This window comes from Barbatula barbatula (genome assembly GCF_947034865.1).
Source record: "Barbatula barbatula genome assembly, chromosome: 11".
In the NCBI taxonomy this organism is placed as follows: Eukaryota; Metazoa; Chordata; class Actinopteri; order Cypriniformes; family Nemacheilidae; genus Barbatula; species Barbatula barbatula.
Window position 1 is genome coordinate 5,921,771 of NC_136774.1, and position 18,596 is coordinate 5,940,366.

Consider the following 18,596-nt stretch of genomic DNA (forward strand, 5'->3'; position numbering starts at 1 on the left):
TTCTTTAAAGGTGCAATATGTGAGATTGAAGACATGCAATATATTATACATAGCTATGTCTCCAGAGGTGTATAAAGACCTTGCATAATGAAGCATTTAGTTTTTAATACCTTAGAATTAACTATTTTTATCTACTTCCCCTTGCAATTCGCCATCTTGTTTCTACAGTAGCCCTAAACTGACCAACTGCTCTACAGATCTTGTTTTGTAAATACGTTATCTCCTTCGGCAATGAAGCGAAACACATCTTTGTCCAGTGTCAGCCGCCGTAGTTTTTCGAAACGGAGGGGTGGAGTAACCCGCTGGTTGCAATTTGAAACCTCACCACTAGATGCAGCTAAAATTCACACACATTCCTTGTCACAAAAGAAAGTCAAAAGAAAACAGTCACAAACTCACAGAAAGCACACACAGTGTGTACATTGTTATGCAACCAGAGACCAGCATCTAACACGTTTTCTGGATGCCTCCTGAGTTGAGCTGTGGACCAGCCTCTGCAGGACCTGCCAGTTGGCATGGAAACCAACCTCCTCGGCTGAGCACAAATTCATCATGTACAGATGAAATACTTCAGCATGCACACGGTGAAAGTTATGTCGAAATGATCATTCACGTGTTTACTTTATGTGAGAAAGTCTTTGTTTAAATCACCAATTGTGTCAATTCTTATGAACTGCAACGTTGACGTTATAATGTAGTTATAATGAAGTTGTAGTTGCATGCTTTATATACTGTTTATAGAGAACAGAAATTAAAGGTTGCCAGAAAACAATTCATTTAGCCAGGTTAGAGCAAATTGCATTTTCTATCATTTTCCATGGCAGCATAAAATTTATATACACAGACACCCCTGTACAAAAATTGAATGGTAAAAATGTCTTTTGGAGACTTAATTACAATTTGTAACCACAGTTTACTACAAATATACTGGTTAAATAGTTCTTTCAAAACCGCTATAAAAAGCTTTGTGTGTGTGTGTGTGTGTGGGTGTGTGTTTGAAAAGAGACAAAGGTATCTGGAATTATCAAATGTGTGTGTTATTTACCTCCAAATATACTTGCATTTATAGTCCGGAAAACACCATATGGCACTGTTCTTATAAGCCAAAGTAAGGTTCTACCAGAAAGACTCGGGAGGCAAAATGTAGAGTATTGGACATTTATTAAACAGTTGGTAAACAGAATATATGGTTATGGTAAATATGGTTATTGAGTTTCTTTGGAGTAGGCCCTGTCCGTGGCTTGCATCCAGAGGGCCAAGAAGTCCTCCACTTCCCGTCTTAAGATGAAGACGGGGGCGTAGCCAACCCCCCTTGGGGTTGTAGGGACAGGGACCTCCTGGTGGTGGTGGGGAGGATGGGGGTGAATCACTGTTGCTTCGACTGCGGACGTAGAAAGGGGTAAGCGGCGATCTTTTATGTTCCATGTTGAGAGGTGATTGGTTAGGTGTTGATTGGTAGTGGATGATGCGAGATTGAGTCTTCCCGGCAGAACTTGCGCTGCAGCTATATTTCCCCAATTTTTTAGGTCATATCTCATACATTCTTACTTATAACTCAACACAGTAAAAACCAATAAACTCTCTAGTGAACACCCAGAGAGGCTCTATAAATCCAGTCAAAGTGTTTCTTCTCTCGTGAGCAAAGCGAGAAACTTTCAATATATCCTATCAAAGAGTCAATTCAGACATGTTTTAATATTTTGGAACGATGCTCTGTCGTAGACCGACTCCATAAAAAAAATTACACCTTACAGTTTGATGTATTACAATGTGAGGCTGTTCAAGAGCCACAGAGGAATGAACTGGCAGGAAAGGGAAAGAAATGTGTCAGGTAGTGATTGAAAGCAAAGAAATGTGGCTTCCGGGCAGCATCACAATTCGCATACTTTTACTGTATTGAAAAGTATGAAGGGGGTTTTACTAGTGATGGGAAAATACATAGTCGGTTTCCACTGTATTTTGCATTTTTACATTGTATTTTTTGCAGATCTGAAATGAAAAACTGTTCACAGATAGCGCACAACGTTAAATTAAGAATGCAAAATGGAGGCAAAGATGGTCATAATGCTCGATTCAGCACAGAAGATTTCTAGTATCAAGTAATTCAAGATTTAATTCTGGGGGATTTTGCTTAGAATTTTATAGTTTTATCTGATATTTGACCTGTGTTTTGACTTGCATAACCTTATATGTTTTGCTTATAGTCAATGTTTTCTTGTACAGCTGCTTTGTAACAATGAACATTTTAAAAAGCGCTATATAAATAAAGCTGACTTGACTTAGTAGTAAATGCTTATTCAATATGGAACATAACAAGCAATTTTTCATAAGAGCCAACAGGGTATTACCAAGTAGTACACTGCCAAACTTAAAGTGTAAACACATTTATATTCACGAACTGCAGCAAAGGTGATAAACACACGTATGCATAAAACTCTCAATAGACAATTTCAGTTTGATGAATCCCGTGCCCTTGGGACAGAAGCAGACTGAAAAACAAACCGAGGTCTTGAGAGAATCTGTATATCAGGAGGACATTGATCTAGTATCAGTCAGTTTAATTGAATATTCCACTCGAGACGGCCGCCATTGATGCTCATATTTGTGCTATGTGTCACTGAGAGGACAATCCGTTTTGACATTTGCAATCTCTTTGATTGTGGCCAAAAGAAAACGTATTACTCAATTGTTTCTTCGAGACAGCATTAAGATTAAACGGAGGGCAAATGGAGACTTTTGCTTATGTTTCTTGTTTCTTACTTATTTATCACACGAAACAAAGCCTGGATATATCACGTGTCTCCTCCAGTTTTGAAAGGGACAGCTTCACAAACCGAGCCCCAGGCGTTGTCCAAAAGCTTTGACAGCTGACATGTTGCCTCTCTGCCCTACCAGAAGCACTTTGGTAATAAAACGTTTCAAATACAACGTGTAAATAAATAAATACTATTTTATTTAATGACCATTTTTGAGCTTTTTACTTTTTGAGCTTGATGGTAACCAAAGAATTCCCAAATGAAGACAAGGCAATGTTAATCCACTAAAAAGTGTTTCTGTGCTAAATAAAAGCAATTCTGAAATCTTATTTGTTCATTCAGATTAGTAAAATAACATGCCCGCACAACCACACAACCTTTGTATATCCATATGTGCTCTTTAAGAGCAAACTGCTCTCTTTTGTCTAGTTCAAGACATAGAGAAATACAGCTTGGCATGTTGGGACACTTGACTGTCACATCCATCTCGTGCACTACACCAAGCAATGGCATGATCACTCTTGTCGGCATCACTGCACTGGCCAAGTGGTCAGGAGACGCTAACCGAAGGAGACAAGATGTTCCTCTCAACATGAGTCTCATCGAACAGAAGCGTGCATGTAGACAACCAGCACGAAGTAAACACCGTCCTGCTATCAATTCAATGACCACTGTGATATAAACCAGTCATAACTGTCTTAGAATGATATTATGCATGTTTTGATAGTGAACACGCTGCATTTGTATAGTAGCACAAACCAGTCCAGACCACAAAAGAAGAAGCTGGTCTAATCTGGTCTTTTCAGCAGCTTGTCCAATGTTCATGAGAAAGAACACGACTAACGCGAACTATCCGATTATCTATTTTAAAAGACAATAGATTCTCACTTGGCAGATTTCTATATCCACACGAACAACACAACCAATGTTCCAGGAAAACAGTCCATTCATTCTCCTGAGCTATGAAAAAGTTCAATCCCACAGTCCTCCGGGTGAATTCTGTTTAATACCTCATTTTCATTCCAAGTCAAAAAGTGCCCGAAAGGTTAATTTGCGACAAGCACAACTTTAAAGGAGCCATATGCGTCATAACCAAGTGGATGAATTTTGATTTAAGAGGCGCTGTGAGCGCCAACAAAACAAGTTTTACATATTCAAATCATTCACTGCCACGATTAGCTATGAATAATTAGCATCTGAAAGCTCGAAGCGACATGCAATTCGTGCAGGAGTCTCATGGTACCAGCGAAGGATCATCATCATCTGTTTTATGACCTCGCTGTCCTGTCTCCATGGACAAAGCTAATTCAATGAAGCGTCAGGTCATTAACAGTGAACAGAATAGCAAGCTTATCTCGGTAAAAACTCATTAGCCAACGTATCTCTGCCCTTGCGCAATATATTGACATCGTTTTCATTTCAAAAGGGTCATTTGACAGATAGAGATGTATGAAATGGTCGCAGGTTGCAGGTGGTTTGTCATGTGAAATGAAAACAATAGTTACATGCTTAAGTTAGTCTCTGTGAACGCCTCACTGATACTACAGAGGAGAATTAGGAAAAGCAGATAAGCCTTTTCTGAATGCGGGGACGTTTAGAGACAAACGCCCGTACGGTTGATCGAAGATATTCTGCACAGCAACAAATGTTTCCTCGAACGTGTCACAATGGTGTGAGATCTCTGAATATTTTAAGAAGAGTCTTTGAAAGTGGAGCGGGAGCGAGCTGTTTATTCAAGTGAGGAATTCTTCAGATGTGGAGCCGAATGTGTTCATGAGTGTGATTCTGGTACAGACGTCTCTTGGGAATGCAGACAAGAAGGAAAACGCTGCAATAAGAGTCGAGAGTTGAGCACGCACGGGGAAATAGATTGTTGGCTGGGCTCTGTTTGATCGGTATTGATTTCAGACTTATCATTAGAACTGGACATATGTCATGGTTTACGAATGACCGGGCCAGGGGCTCAGCTGATACGAGCCGATACGGGTAACATGCTCCAAAGAACCAACCAATCACACATCAGCTGGTTATAGACGTGACTCAAAGAAAGTAGAACACGGCTTCTACCTCTCTTAAAATATATATAATTAGGAAAACGCTGCAAAATGATTTTGCATTTATCTGGATTTACTATTTATAGGTTAATGGTTTCATTCTGTGAGATCATTTTTCCCAAATTCCAAGTGAAAGTGTATTGTTAAATTTGCATTTATGTGCATTAATAACGGGGCAAAATAACAAGAAAGATGCAACGTTTGCGGATCTTAAATGCTGCAAAGAAAACAAGTTCATGTTTATGTTTAAACAACACACCGCTCTATTGTATTCATCATAAAAATGAATATATGATGGAATAAGCCTGGTTTTCTTCACAACGTTTGTGTGATTTTGCATTCTCTCAGTCTTTCAGATTGCTGTTTGGTGACATTGTCATTCCTGAAGTTTGTTTCTGTTGGAATTTGACGCAACACATACAGAAATGACGATTAAAGGCAAATCGGGTTTGATTTTCATAACATACGACCTGCACTCATTGTGAGATACGGAGAAACAGCGCCATCTGCTGGTTAAAAGTGAGGATCACATCTCTAAAGAGACACAGAGACATTGTCAAGCAAACATTCATTTAACTTGAACTTCACTATCGTGACAATATGACAAATGACTCAGTGTGATATAAATCGACAAGAGATTACGCAATTCAGAAGAAAGACTGAGTGACGTCATATCCCTATATATATTTGATTTCATGGTTATGTATTTTTAATGTGGGGGCATTTTCATGAAAGCCAAATAAATATCTTAATTCAAGGGATAGTCCAGACAATTGTGTAGGGAGATTATAAAAAATGAGTTTGCAAAAATGCTCAAATAAAAGCGTCAAACGTCATGCTAAATACGTGTTTTTTTCCTTTCCTGTGACGTGGAGGCGCGAATGTTTTTTACGAATTATTTAAACCGTTTGAAGTAAACAGCGGCCATGTTTTTATTACAACAAAACAACTGTGGATATAATATCGCAAAGTATTGAAGGCATTGACAGCAGAAGCTCCCACTATGAGAAGAAATGACAATGCATATAAATAATAAATTAATATATGTACTATAATCAATCAAATAAATCACAATACGCCAAATACACGTTCGTAGTCGTTTACAAAAAGTGTACAACTTTTCATTTGAAACAGCCATGTGACGTCATTTGTTTTTCTCTGTACCGGAAGCGTGTGCGTGAGCCTGCAGTGACGTCACGGGGCCACTCTCAGCTGGGCCGTCGGAGACGAACGCGTTGAAGTATCTTTACCGTTGTCGCTGTCAGCCGCGGCAACAGGCTCCGGTCAATCGTCCGCTTATTTCCGGTAAGACTCGTGGTCTGTATTCGGCTGCTGTGCTGAAATGTTCACGTTGACATCACAAGATGCAGAAAACAAACACACACACACACACACACACTGCTGCTGTGATGTAAACAAATCGCACATCTGCCTTTATGTAACGTAAAGTGAGGGGTTGATGGGAAGTCAATGTTTACATCATTTCTTTCATATGATTTCATATTTGTATATGTTCAAGTAGTTTCACTTTCTCTCTGGTGTGTGTCTAAAGCTAGCACTCCCCTTTGCAACTTTATTTAAATTGGTTATATTTTGAGATACTGTACCTTATTACTCCATAACATGTTTTTTTAGTGGTTACACTGCGTTTCCTGTTAAAGTTTTCCCTAAGGTGAGCTTCACACTGTATATGTTTACTTTATAATAACCATTAATGTCGTTCACGGCACCAGAAAAGCTGTCAGTCGTGTGTTATGTACCAGTTGCTGTTCTTTCAGTTTCACCATCTTATGTACCTGCAGCGTGGAGACGCGAGACAACAATGTGAGCAGATCCACCTTATGTTTGCATTTCATGACAAGATGGCAGATGATGTGATCTCGAGCACAGCCGGGGCACGAGAGACTGCCCGCCCCGCTCAGCCCTGTGCCAGGCAGAAATACCGCAGTAATGCCCATTCGCAGGGTCTACTGGACGGCCTCCTCATGCTGCGAGAAGGAGGGATTCTGTTTGATGTGGTGCTCATTGTAGAAGAAAGACCTATCCAAGCTCACCGTATCCTTTTGGCAGCCTCGTGTGACTATTTCAGGTAAGCAGGAACGTGTGCCTCATTAAATTCATTTGAACTGACAGTGAAGCAGTCAGAAATGTTTGGAAATGGACCGAATAATGAAGATTTTGCTTAAGAAGCACAATGAAACAATTCCAATATGAACTCTTATGACGTTTAATAGCATCCTTGAGTTAAATATTATTCTAAAATGTGGAACAAAATACAACTAAAGAACGAGTTACAGACCCACTATCATTGAACACAGGTCATACAAATATGGTACTGGGGTGGAAGTCAAAGATTTAACTTTGTATACATTCGTTGGATGACTATTCTGAGATATTTTAATGGATTTTAATAAATCGATGTTGTAAAATGACGTCCATAAATGATAATATTTACCATTTTATTGTTAAATTAACCTTTAAGCTGTGTATCTCACATAAATTCCCTTTGATCTCAAATTTCTATAACTTGTTGGGGTCAGCGATTATCATCTATCGGAATATTAAAATGAAAGAATTATTCGTAGTATCCATTTGGGCAATTCCAGCGAGTTGGATGTGACATTCAGTGAAAGCTTGAAATTTAAGTTGACAGAGAATGTTTCATTACCAATGTATTGAATCATAGAAGCCAGACAAAAATATGAGTCTACGCATTGTGTTTGCCGACTATGGAAAACCATGCTTTAAGAGAGACTACACATGGGTCTTAAAAGGGAAGAATCACCCCAAAATGAAAATTCTGTCACCATTTACTCACCCTGAAGTTGTTCTGTACCTGTATAAATGTCTTTGTTCTGATGAACACAAAGGAAGATATCCTTAAGTATGTCAGTAACTAAACATCTCATCCATAGTATGGAAAATAAATACTATGGGAGTCAATTGTGGATGGGATCTGTGTTTGGTTACTGACATTCTTTTCCAAGTAAACAGTGACCGAATTTTCATTTTTGGGTGAACTGTCCCTTTAAACCACCAGATTTGACATCTGACCTATGACTATGGTAAAACCTATTTTTTTCATCTGCAGGATGACATGTGCGTGTGTTGTTTTGTGGTTTGTGTAGGGGTATGTTTGCTGGAGGTCTGAAGGAGATGCAGGAAACACAGATCCCGGTTCACGGAGTCACACACACAGCCATGACTAAACTGCTGGACTTTATTTACACCTCTGAGCTTGAGCTGGATCTTGATACAGTGCAGGAGGTCCTGTGTGCTGCCACTTTACTGCAGGTCAGTATGAGAGGACATTGGGTGTCAGACTTTGTAATCAAATGAATAATTGTGGGTCAATATCTGATCCAATATAAACAGTTTAGAAATAAGTTCAACTTTGCATATAGTAATAATTCTGTTAAGGGCTTTACATTATTTTATGACCATTAAACACGTTTCCTCCCTAATCCTTTATTTATTGTGAAACATTTCTTTCGATCTGTCACCAAAAAAGTTCAATCATTTCGCATTAAAAACTTCCTCAAAGGGCAAATGTCAAAGCTGCTGAAACACTGATAACACAACATTGAGTTTTAAAGCTGCCGCGGAAGGGACCGTCTTCATTGAATAACAACTTTCAGTACAGTAAAATATAAGATACTGTATATATATCATTTACATATAACAATATTTCCGTTCTCCCTTATCCAATAACCAGGTTCGAGACGTGATTGGCTTCTGCTGCGACTTCCTGTTCTGCTGGTTGGACGATGACAACATCCTGGAGGTGGAAAAGCTAGCGGACATCTATGGACTGGATCAGCTCGGGGGTAAAATCCGCTCGTATCTGCTCCAGAACATCCAGACCTTCTCGCGTACACCCGCCTACCGAAAGCTTCCCGCAGAGAAAGTGCTGAACATTCTGTCCAGCAATGAGCTGGAGGTGAACTCAGAAAACGAGGTGTTCGAAGCGGCTCTACACTACCACCACACCCCTGAAGAGGTGGAGAAAGATCAGGTGGTCCTGCAGGTGGGAGACAGCGGATAATAGCTAAGCAGTATCTCGACCTCTAGATGTGGAATAGTCAATGACAAAGTCGTGTTTACAAGTTTATAGACAAATCATGTTTTCCTGCAGGATCCATTACAGATGTTGGAAGCTGTGCGTTTCTGTCTGATGGAGAAGCACGTGCTGCAGCGTCTGCACGGTCGGTTAAAGCAGTGCCCGCTGCGGGATTCTGTGACCGCCGCTCTGCATTACCACAGTCAGGAGCTATGGCAGCCGGTTATGCAAACCCCACTGACTCAGCCACGCTGCAGCTCCCAGTGCATTCTGGGATTCGGTGGCATGTATTCATCTAGCGCGCTTGTAGACAATGAAGAGCGCTTCCAGGTGTTCCAACCCTCCTGGGGCGAGTGGCGTAGTCTGGCTGCAGACCGAGCTCCTCGCATGTCTAACATGGGCATCGCGGTTCTTAATAACTTTGTCTACTTGGTCGGGGGGGACAAGAACACCAGCAGCTTTCGTGCTGAAGCTCGATGTTGGCGGTAAGTGACACGAGTCTGAATTGAATTACGTTTTGACGTCGGTGGCACCTTTGCATGAGAACATCTGTTAAAAGCGAAATGAATGCTGATTATGGTTTATATGGTTCATTGCTCGTATTAAGTGCTGAAAATGCTGTTATTATTTTCTCACCCTCTTGCCATTTTAAAACTCTATGACAGAACACAGAAAAACTATATTTTGATAAGTGTTAAAATCCTTTTCTATTATTCTCTTTTTTACAGATCCTATTTTGTTTCCCTTTCCTTTATTGAATTGTTATTTTGTTACCATTTTTAAATATTAAGATCAGTTGCTCAGATGGTTAAGCGTTACATTTGCCATGCAAGATTATTACAACAATATCCATATTAGACGGATGATATAATCCAATAATCCTGTATAATCCAATAAGTGATCATTGGATTATTGGTACTGATGTACAGTGTGTGCAAATTAAAGGTTAGTATTCTTTTAAATGAATGTTTGTAAGCTAGTTGAGTCTTGGTTACTTTTTTTCTATTAATTTATGTCATATATATATATATATATATATATATATATATATATATTTGTCATATATGCTTTTGCAAGCAACGTGTTTCATCTTTAAAATTAAATATGTGTAAATATATGAATTGCCCTTGGTTTTCTTTTTTGTAATGTTTTTGTGGGATTTGTGATTTAGTCAAATAAGAAACATGGATGGGGTGTGAACACTTTCCCAGACTGTACACATCTTCCGATTTCCATACCATAATTTGTCAAGGCGAATGTAGTTTGTGTAGATGTTTTTTGTGTCGTGTACTCTTAGCCTTGCGAATAGCTTTGGACTTCATAGTTAAGCTTCATAGTCAATAATCTGTTTCTGAACTACTTGAACCCATTTTGACTCAGTTTGGTTGTGACAGAGCACTTGAATGATGTCTGTTGTTTTGATCGATGGAATCCATGCGGACATATTCTTCAACAGTTTTTCTGCTCTGCTTTGCTTGACAGCTTCACTTTAAACATTTAAGGCTTTTAGTGATAACTAAAAAGAAAGACTTTGTATAAAGCTTGCGGCCAAAAACTTCGCACAGCTAGCAAGCTAGCAATCTGGAATGACATCACATGAATATCGCGATTCAAATAAATTAAAATGACAAATAGCTAAAGCTGAAGTGTCGTTTATTTTAAGAAAGTGATTTATTTCTGAATCAATTGTTGTTCAGTCTGCTCTTCTCATTGGCAGGTACGATCCTCGGCACAACAGCTGGTGCTCTATCGAATCTTTACAGCAGCAGCACGCGGATCATTGCATCTGTGTGGTGGATAAATACATCTACGCCATTGGAGGACGCAACTACACCAACGAATTGGAGTGTGTGGAGCGCTACAACACACAAAGCAACACCTGGGAATATGTTGCACCGCTGAAACGAGAGGTGAGCGATTTCAAGCCATTGAATTAGTTGCAATTGTAACTACTTTGGTTATTTCTAAGGCAAGAATTACCATAACAATTGATCTTTCCCGGTCAAACAGGTCACGTCAGTATGTGTTTATCATCCTGTAGTATGGTTCTGTTGTTTTATTTCATATTTTCGGGTGGACTTCAAATAACATGCGTATGTCTGCAGGTGTACGCGCATGCGGCAACAGAGATTGATGGGAAGATCTACATCGCCTGTGGTCGCCGGGGAATGGCTTATCTGAAGGAAACCTACTGTTATGATCCCATTGGGAATCACTGGAGCATGTGTGCCGACGGCCCGGTGGAGCGCGCCTGGCACGGTATGGCAGCACTGAACGGCCGTGCTTATGTCATCGGAGGAAGCAACGACGGATGTGGTTACCGAAGAGACGTCCTCAAGGTACCAACATCCAAATCCGTGATGAACAATGACTTGCCACTTTTGAACTAAAGAAAGTCAAGTAAAAGCAAAAAAGCATATTAGGTTTTGGAACAGAGCTGAGATGATGCGCTGTCTTGTTCTTCAGGTGGCATGTTATAATCCAATAGCAGATGTCTGGTCTGTGGTGAGCCCTTTGCCTGCTGGGCACGGAGAGCCCGGCGTGGCGGTTCTCAACGGGTGCATCTATATCCTGGGCGGAAGGTCGCACGATAAGGGCAGTCGCATGAAGTACGTTCACATTTATCACGCGGAGGAAGACCGATGGGAGAGTGGAACAGCCTTGGAGGACCGCGTATCTGGCCTTTCAGCATGTGTTGTACTTTTGTCACGGGCAACCATGGCTCAGGCGCGGAGCTGGGAGCAAAGAGCCAAAGCATCATGGGAAGAGGTTGATTGGGATGACTCTGACAATTCCAGCGAAGACTAAAGAGTAAGTGAGAAGATTATATGCTTGTTACTAACATCATTTTTAAGAAGGTCGAGACGATTTTCAAAGATCATCGTTGTGCTTGTCTAAACGTAAGGTAAATTTGAGGTGTGCAGGATTATTTACCTCCATCTCCCACTTCCTTACATTACATTTATGCTTTCGGCATCAGTTTAGGCTACATGAATACATGTGTGTTGTATTCTCAAAACTGGGTTTATATTGCAAGTATATGTCAAGCTCATATATCGCTCCACAATCTAAAGAAACAACAGATCATTGTTTTTTGCATCAATGTTTTGTTTTTATAATATGCTAAATAGATTAGCTTTTTTCTATTGACTTAAATATGACATTATTCATTTCATCCAAAAGCGCACTGACAATGACCTCTGTGCTACTAGGACACATTGAGCGGTAACACTGTACACGCACTTTAAGATCAGAGGGGATTCGTTTTTTCTTTAGAATAAAAGCATCATGGGATGCTGCCTTTATTTGACTGTTTTTCCTATGCCTTTTTATTAAGAAATGTATGTGTGCAATAACATGATTTGTAAAGAATAATTCAATAAACAAACTCACCCAGATTCTCTCAAATGGCAGTTAAAGTAAGAGTTTTTTCTATTCAAAGGCCATCTTGTTAAAAAACAGTCCTGTAAAACAACCCTGGAAAAAGGTGTGCACTGAAACGGGCTTAAAGCACTGCTTTGCTCTTTTATTTATTTTTGTGTCTTGAAAATATCAGAATTATTTGTCTCTGAATGTCCTAATAAAGATAATCATCCTTATAAATCTGTCATTATTTGTCTGGCATATTTTTATTGAACAATTTACAGCACATTTGCTTATAGGCGGTTTCAGCAGCAACAACATAAACAAACGTCATGTGACTCCAGGTATCCGCAAAGATATTTTTCAATTGAATTTAGCTACAATTAAAATACGATAAAATATTAACATCAATTTATATGAAAATTAATTAAATTGTAAAAGTACTAGCCGTTCGCCAGATTGATAACCAATAAACACACACTGGAAGTTCTAACTTCGGTCCATTCGCGTGTGTCTGATGAAACCGCCTACAATGATTTAAAAATCATTCATAATTTGAGATGATAAATAGCCATTCACTGGATTTTAATGCTTTGAATGATAATTTGACATTTAAAAAAAATATGATTGCTTAAACTTGTATATCTAATATTCTGGAACACATTTGTTTCGACTGCATTGTTGCTTGTTTTCAATGTAAAAGTGGATTATTGATCATATTCATAATGAGATTAAAGAGAAATCTTCCGAATTGCAACTATTTTAAATCTTACACAACAAACAGTATTTCTGCCCTACAACATTGTCGTATTTAAATAAACAGAGACATTTTAGTTCTGTAAATGTTATGATTGATGAATTAACATCCCCTGGTGTCCAATATTGTTTTACCAGCCACTGGCGCATTAACAGATGTGTTTTTAACTCTACCCAGAGGAGTTCTTGTTCGGAGGGTTTTTACACCAGGAACACATTTTTTTTAACACTTCATTTACAAACATAAAAAGCCTTTCAGCATCTGCTCGATTGATTTCCTTTACTTGATATCCTTCACAACAATCACTTTGGGAATAACACGCTGGCATATTTTTGTTGGTCATCGACATGATGCTACACAAGTTTTCAACGTCAGTGTTTGATGTTGCCTGAGAAAATGCCAATATTCTTAACAAAACAATAAAAAATGTGTATAGTTAAGCAAATTATCATCAAAACAGAGTTTATTTCTTGTTATGGGTTCAATCATTTTCTATCTTCACTTTTTCTTGGCAGGTTTTGTAAAACCTGATGATTTTTATAATCCCAACATTTTCTGATCAGGTTCAAGTGTCCGCGTGCTTTAAAGAACACAAAGAAAATCTGACCTTTGGTTAGATGAATAAATAAATACGTAGTTTTCTTTATAATCACATAATAGATAAAGAACGCTTCATGGCAGCCCTTGTTTGTTCATAAATGTAAAGCAAATTCAAACATGATATATTTTAACATTTCGCTTAAAGATACATAAAATGTGTCATTTCATTCAAAGGAGATGTTTCGAGAAATGTTTCAGTGGTTTTGTGTCCATACAAGCTAATGGGGGGCAACCTTGTTCGGTTACCAACATTCTTCAAAATATTGCAGACATGCAGGTGAGAAGATTATGTAAGAATCTTCATTTTTGGATGAACTATGCCTCTAGTACATACAGCTACCAAATACCTGCTAAACTTGTCAGTAAAGACCTTCATGATGAACAGAGTTTGGCTAATTCTCCCCCCCCCCCCACCATTTACGGCAGTCATTAGCGCCTGACATCCGTGACGGGGCGACAATCAGCCTCCGTCTGCATTTGAGTGGTGAGAAGAGACCCCCCCCGACTCCCACCCCCCACACTTTCACGCCTCTTAAGACTCTTTCATGAGCACAGAGTGGGCCATCGCATGCATTGTTATGGAAGGTATTACCTTAAGTGTCTGAAGGATGCAACATCACATAGTGTGTGTGTGTGTATACAGACAGAGATGGGTTGAGCTCCAATTAGAGTCAACAAAAGGGAAAAAAAGTGAAACACAAACAAAGACTGGCTAAGTTACATGGAATTGGTATAAATTGAAACATTAATTGACAGAAATAACAAAGACCAAATGTAAACAGTTTATGAAAAATAAAGAAAAGTTATAGTTTGGAGAATTGATCAAAATTGCTGTATCCTATAGCATATGGCAGTTAATAGATGTCAAATGGATGCTGGGAAGTTCTTTGTCCAGTTGATACTTGGTCTGTTTGTATTTTGCATTAAACAATTGAATATGTCTTACAAACTGAAAGATCTCATTAAACTAAATTCAAGATATTTAGTTTGTCATTGAATTTGTGGTTTCAGTGCCCAAAGTTGAATAGTACAGGCATCAGAAATGAAGCCAAATGAGTTCAGACCTCGAAAGTTAGTCTGCTTCACTTCCTCAAACTGAATTTCTTTAGAAATCGATGAACATTTCCATATGAAAATAATGAAGACGCCACAATAACTTTCAAGATATTTACTGACATGAATTTTAGACATACAACAATTTCCGAACAGCATTCTGCACTACACATTTCTCTTTTTAACAAAATAAAATTAAGTAGCAGCAAAGCCAAACACAAAATAAATAGACATTTGAACAACACAGCAAGGGAAACAGTCCATTCTGCATCCTAGATAAGAAGCCGTTTGATAAGTCAAAATGTATCAAAAGAACAAATGCATTGAAAAGTACATTGCACGACACAACTGACAAACACCTTGTCTTTTCAGAAAGTGGAAAGAATAAAAGCTCTCAAAATCAGTCAGCTTTTCCTAAACCAAACGGTCCTCGGTTTGCATTAAGAATATATTCAGAAACAACAATCTGGTTAGTGCCACCTGATAACGTTCACTCAGCGTTCTACTGCTCATCTGATACTCGCGGGAACCGTGCACCATCGTCCAGATGGAGGCGCGAAGAACCAGACGGAAGTTCCTCGTTCAGTTTTTCACTCTACACTTCAGTTCCTCATCCACTCACCAGCAGGAGTAAGAGAACAGTGGGTATTGGCTCCAGTCCCCCACGTTGCCATGGTGATAGCTGTGATGGACAGCCTGACTGCTGTATTCCGTGGGTAGGTGATGATGTGGTGGTGGTGGCGGCGGTGGCGGGTACTGGGTGGACGGTGCCCCGCTCCATTGCCCCAGAGACTGTTCGGTACTGTAAGGGGTGTAGAGAGGATGGTGGCCCAGCACACCTGGCTTGGCCTGAGCGATGGCCATGTTCAATACTCCTGTGTAGTCTTGGTGCCCAGTCGAGGGATGAGGGGGACAAGGGACGGGGCCGAACTCGGGGACGGATGGCTTGCTGGAAGGGTCATGATCGGGGACGGTGGCGACATCAGGCACTCGAGACTCAAAGCTTGAACGGCTGCCACAGCCGCTAACGCTGCCCACGCTGGATGAAGGAGATGGGGATTTGCCATATTCGTGAAATCTGTGAAAGAAATGAGCAATACATTGTTAGATGAGGTGACAAAAGAAAACGCTGTTAAAATGATCATTGAACGAAGATTGACGTACCTGCTGGGGTGGTATGTGTTGTGTCCAGGTACAAGCTGTTCTGAACTGTACATTTCTCTAGGGTCTGACCCCAGAGGAGAATCTGCACGGAGAGCGTGGTTGTCAGACACGGTGCCCCATGGGGAGTAAGGCTCGCACTTCACCTCCAGTTCCTTGCGACCCACATCATCGTCAAGATCTGCAAATTCAACACATCAAAATAAAAATCTGTGACCATTTTATATGATCTAGTCATTGAATAGACTGTAAAAAACAACTAGTAAAATCTACTTGGTTTTTTTGCACACGTTTTTTAAAGTGAATTTTACCATGCAAAAACTTCACAAAATCAACATTTCAACAATTACCTCTTGGACTACCATGCTCGGAGTCTTTTGAGATCTTCTTTGCACCTCTCTCGGGATCAGCCAGACTTCTATTCGCTCGTCTATGAACGTATCATTTTGAGTTAGATAGACACAGCACTGCCTATTAAACTTCCAAATTGACTGAATAATGAAATCACATTCTTATCAATAATATATTCTCAAAGAGTATTGTTTGTGTTTGAAAATAAAGGCAACCTTTAAAAAGTATGAATGTCACGACCCATGCCAAGTAAATGAGGACAAATTCAGTTTAGGAACAACAGAAAATGAAAACAAAAGCAACATTTATGACGTAAATGCCACTACACTTCTTTTTAAAATGAACTATTCGTTGTTTAGGAATAATTAAATCACATTTTTGCATAATTTTCTTCAAGTCAATTTAGTTCATGAAAATAAAGGAAACCTCACCTTTTGGAGTTTGTACTCTCATCTCTGAAACCTTTGGCAAAAGGGTTGTGGTCAATTTTCAACTTTGTAATCTGTGAGAAAAACAAAGTCTTAATCACGACTGTAGCCAAAATGACCTTTTACTAACATCATATGAATACTATATATAGAGTGGGAATAAGAACAAATGCTCCACGCGGTCTTAATGTTTTATATAGGCTATTACCTTTGTGTTCTGGTACGCAGTGACTGCTGTGAAAGAAGTCTCCGGGAAAGTGAAAGTTTGGAAGACGCTCCAGCGTACGCTGTACAAATCGTCGGCCTGGACGATGTGGAAACGTGGGTGGTAGCGGTGCATGGAGTGCAGGATAATCTGAATCAAGAGAGAGGAATTAACATCAAACTCAACATGGAATTGCGATTAAATAACTGTAAGAATCGAGCGTGAGACTCACGTGTCCGTGCTGGTCAAGAGCATTGTTTGTCAGTTTGAGCTTGAGGAAAGACACGGGCTGTTTCATCCAGTGGCTGCCGGGAGCTGGAGAGTCATGGTGCAGGTACGTCCTGTAGGGCGGCTGGGGCTCGGCTTTACCGGCGACCTCCCACTTGTCCTTGTTCCACTGTGGGAAACAAAAACGAATCATTTTACTAAATCTGAGGGATGAAAATAATCGCTTTGCCGGTGACATAAGGTGGTGGAGGGGGGCTGTCTTTTTTGGGGTGTGAGAGTATGTGTGAATAAGAGTGTGTGTTGGGACAAACCCCCCAGTGGGGTCTGTAAAAACAGGAAGAGTTGGGGCTCTTTGAAGTTGAAGACCCCAATCAGTAGTGAGAACGTTCCTGGGTGACACATGGCAACGTCCCCCAATGCGTCCGCCGTTCACCACTGATCTCTGATTCAATAGTGCGCTAGACTGGATTAGTCTAGATAAATCCAGCTCCCCAAAGTAGCCAATTTGTACGACTTTTTCAATTCTTCAACATGTTGCTATTGTTAAAATCTGTAATAGGTCAGGTTTAGGTTCTAACCTTATATCTGAGACCGTCTTCTGGGACCATGTCCACCAACAGGATGTACTTTGCATACGGCACCAATCCAGACAAGCTGATCTTACAGTGTGGGAACATTCTCCTGCAAGATAAACATAGCAAAGTCAAGTTCTAAAATAATGTCATCTTCTTTAATGTTAGGTTTTAGCAGAAAACATTGTTCCTCGAAGACGTACCTTCCCGGTTTGGTGATGATCATCTCTGTGCCGATCTCATGGAAGGACCTCCACAGCTCTGGTTCCTCCAAAGTCATTCGGATGTTACCTTGGTGATACGAATCGCCAGATCCAGCCATGGATGGTGGAGGTGGAAGGCTGAAATTGTGCTTGAGGTCTAAAAAAGAGAACAAATGGGATCAGTCAATGGAACCCATCCAAAGCTACCTTTTTAACAAAAACTGCAGTAAAGACTTGTCCAAACCAAGGGTAAAGCTGACAATGAAGACTCACCTCTGATAGGCTGCATGATTCAGACGTCTCAAAAGGAATACAAAAAGTAAACAGTATTTGTATTTTTTTTAGCAAGGACTCAAGTTCTCAACGTTATTAATCCCAATGGCACACAAGTGCAGAAGAGTAAAGTCCAAGGATGAAGGTGTGTGTTCTCTGTCAGCTCGTTCTTCTCTAGATGCAGAGGGGGTGTCCCAGACCTTTAAGTGGGATCCTGGCTGTGGGCGGGGCTTGGCCCCCCATTCTCAGCCTTTGAAGTGACACGGTGATGAGTCAATGTCATGATCCTATTGGATGATAGGGAGAATCAAAGAGAGTTAGCAGAGCCTTGATAGAGTCTCAACAGGAAGGGGATAAATGGAGGAAACATGTCCTCATGAACTGCTGAAGGACTTATAACAAATACGTACAGGCTCAAAGTATACAGAATGGCAAAATTCTCTTCATTAAGGCATCTAATGTGAGGACGGGTAAAGAAGACACTTTCTTATTGACAGTGTTGACTCATTCACGCAAACATGGACACGGCCAT

General features: G+C 40.0%; 2 protein-coding genes across 5 annotated transcripts; one reads left to right on the top strand and one right to left on the bottom strand.

Moving 5' to 3' along the window:
- The first annotated feature begins 5,970 nt into the window (after window positions 1-5,970).
- Window positions 5,971-12,480, top strand: klhl22 (kelch-like family member 22). 4 transcript variants are annotated; one of them, XM_079467563.1, is made up of 9 exons: window positions 5,971-6,115; window positions 6,446-6,482; window positions 6,613-6,899; window positions 7,939-8,104; window positions 8,526-8,837; window positions 8,946-9,355; window positions 10,588-10,780; window positions 10,976-11,209; window positions 11,337-12,480. In XM_079467563.1, exons 3-9 carry the CDS (start codon window positions 6,652-6,654, stop codon window positions 11,676-11,678), a joined length of 1,905 nt encoding a protein of 634 aa, XP_079323689.1. In that variant the 5' UTR covers window positions 5,971-6,115; window positions 6,446-6,482; window positions 6,613-6,651; the 3' UTR covers window positions 11,679-12,480. The 4 variants fall into 4 exon arrangements, with proteins under 4 accessions (XP_079323689.1, XP_079323690.1, XP_079323692.1 ...); XM_079467565.1 differs by having other exon boundaries at window positions 5,990-6,115; window positions 6,589-6,899; XM_079467564.1 differs by lacking the exon at window positions 6,446-6,482.
- A 2,781-nt stretch (window positions 12,481-15,261) lies between these two features.
- On the bottom strand, window positions 15,262-18,080 carry tbx16 (T-box transcription factor 16; the record flags this gene model as incomplete). Its single annotated transcript, XM_079467112.1, has 9 exons — window positions 15,262-15,721; window positions 15,808-15,985; window positions 16,155-16,234; window positions 16,587-16,657; window positions 16,792-16,938; window positions 17,021-17,185; window positions 17,595-17,697; window positions 17,792-17,948; window positions 18,065-18,080. 9 exons carry the CDS (start codon window positions 18,078-18,080, stop codon window positions 15,262-15,264), a joined length of 1,377 nt encoding a protein of 458 aa, XP_079323238.1.
- Between the last annotated feature and the right edge of the window lie 516 nt (window positions 18,081-18,596).

What these genes read in the sequence shown, in the direction of transcription:
- klhl22 (XM_079467565.1), top strand. Translation starts at nt 6,601, where the DNA reads ATGTACCTGCAGCGTGGAGACGCGAGACAACAATGTGAGCAGATCCAC. An exon ending in AAGATCAGGTGGTCCTGCAG is followed by an intron (nt 8,838 to 8,945) that starts GTGGGAGACAGC and finishes GTTTTCCTGCAG; the next exon opens with GATCCATTACAGATGTTGGA. An exon ending in ACCGAAGAGACGTCCTCAAG is followed by an intron (nt 11,210 to 11,336) that starts GTACCAACATCC and finishes CTTGTTCTTCAG; the next exon opens with GTGGCATGTTATAATCCAAT.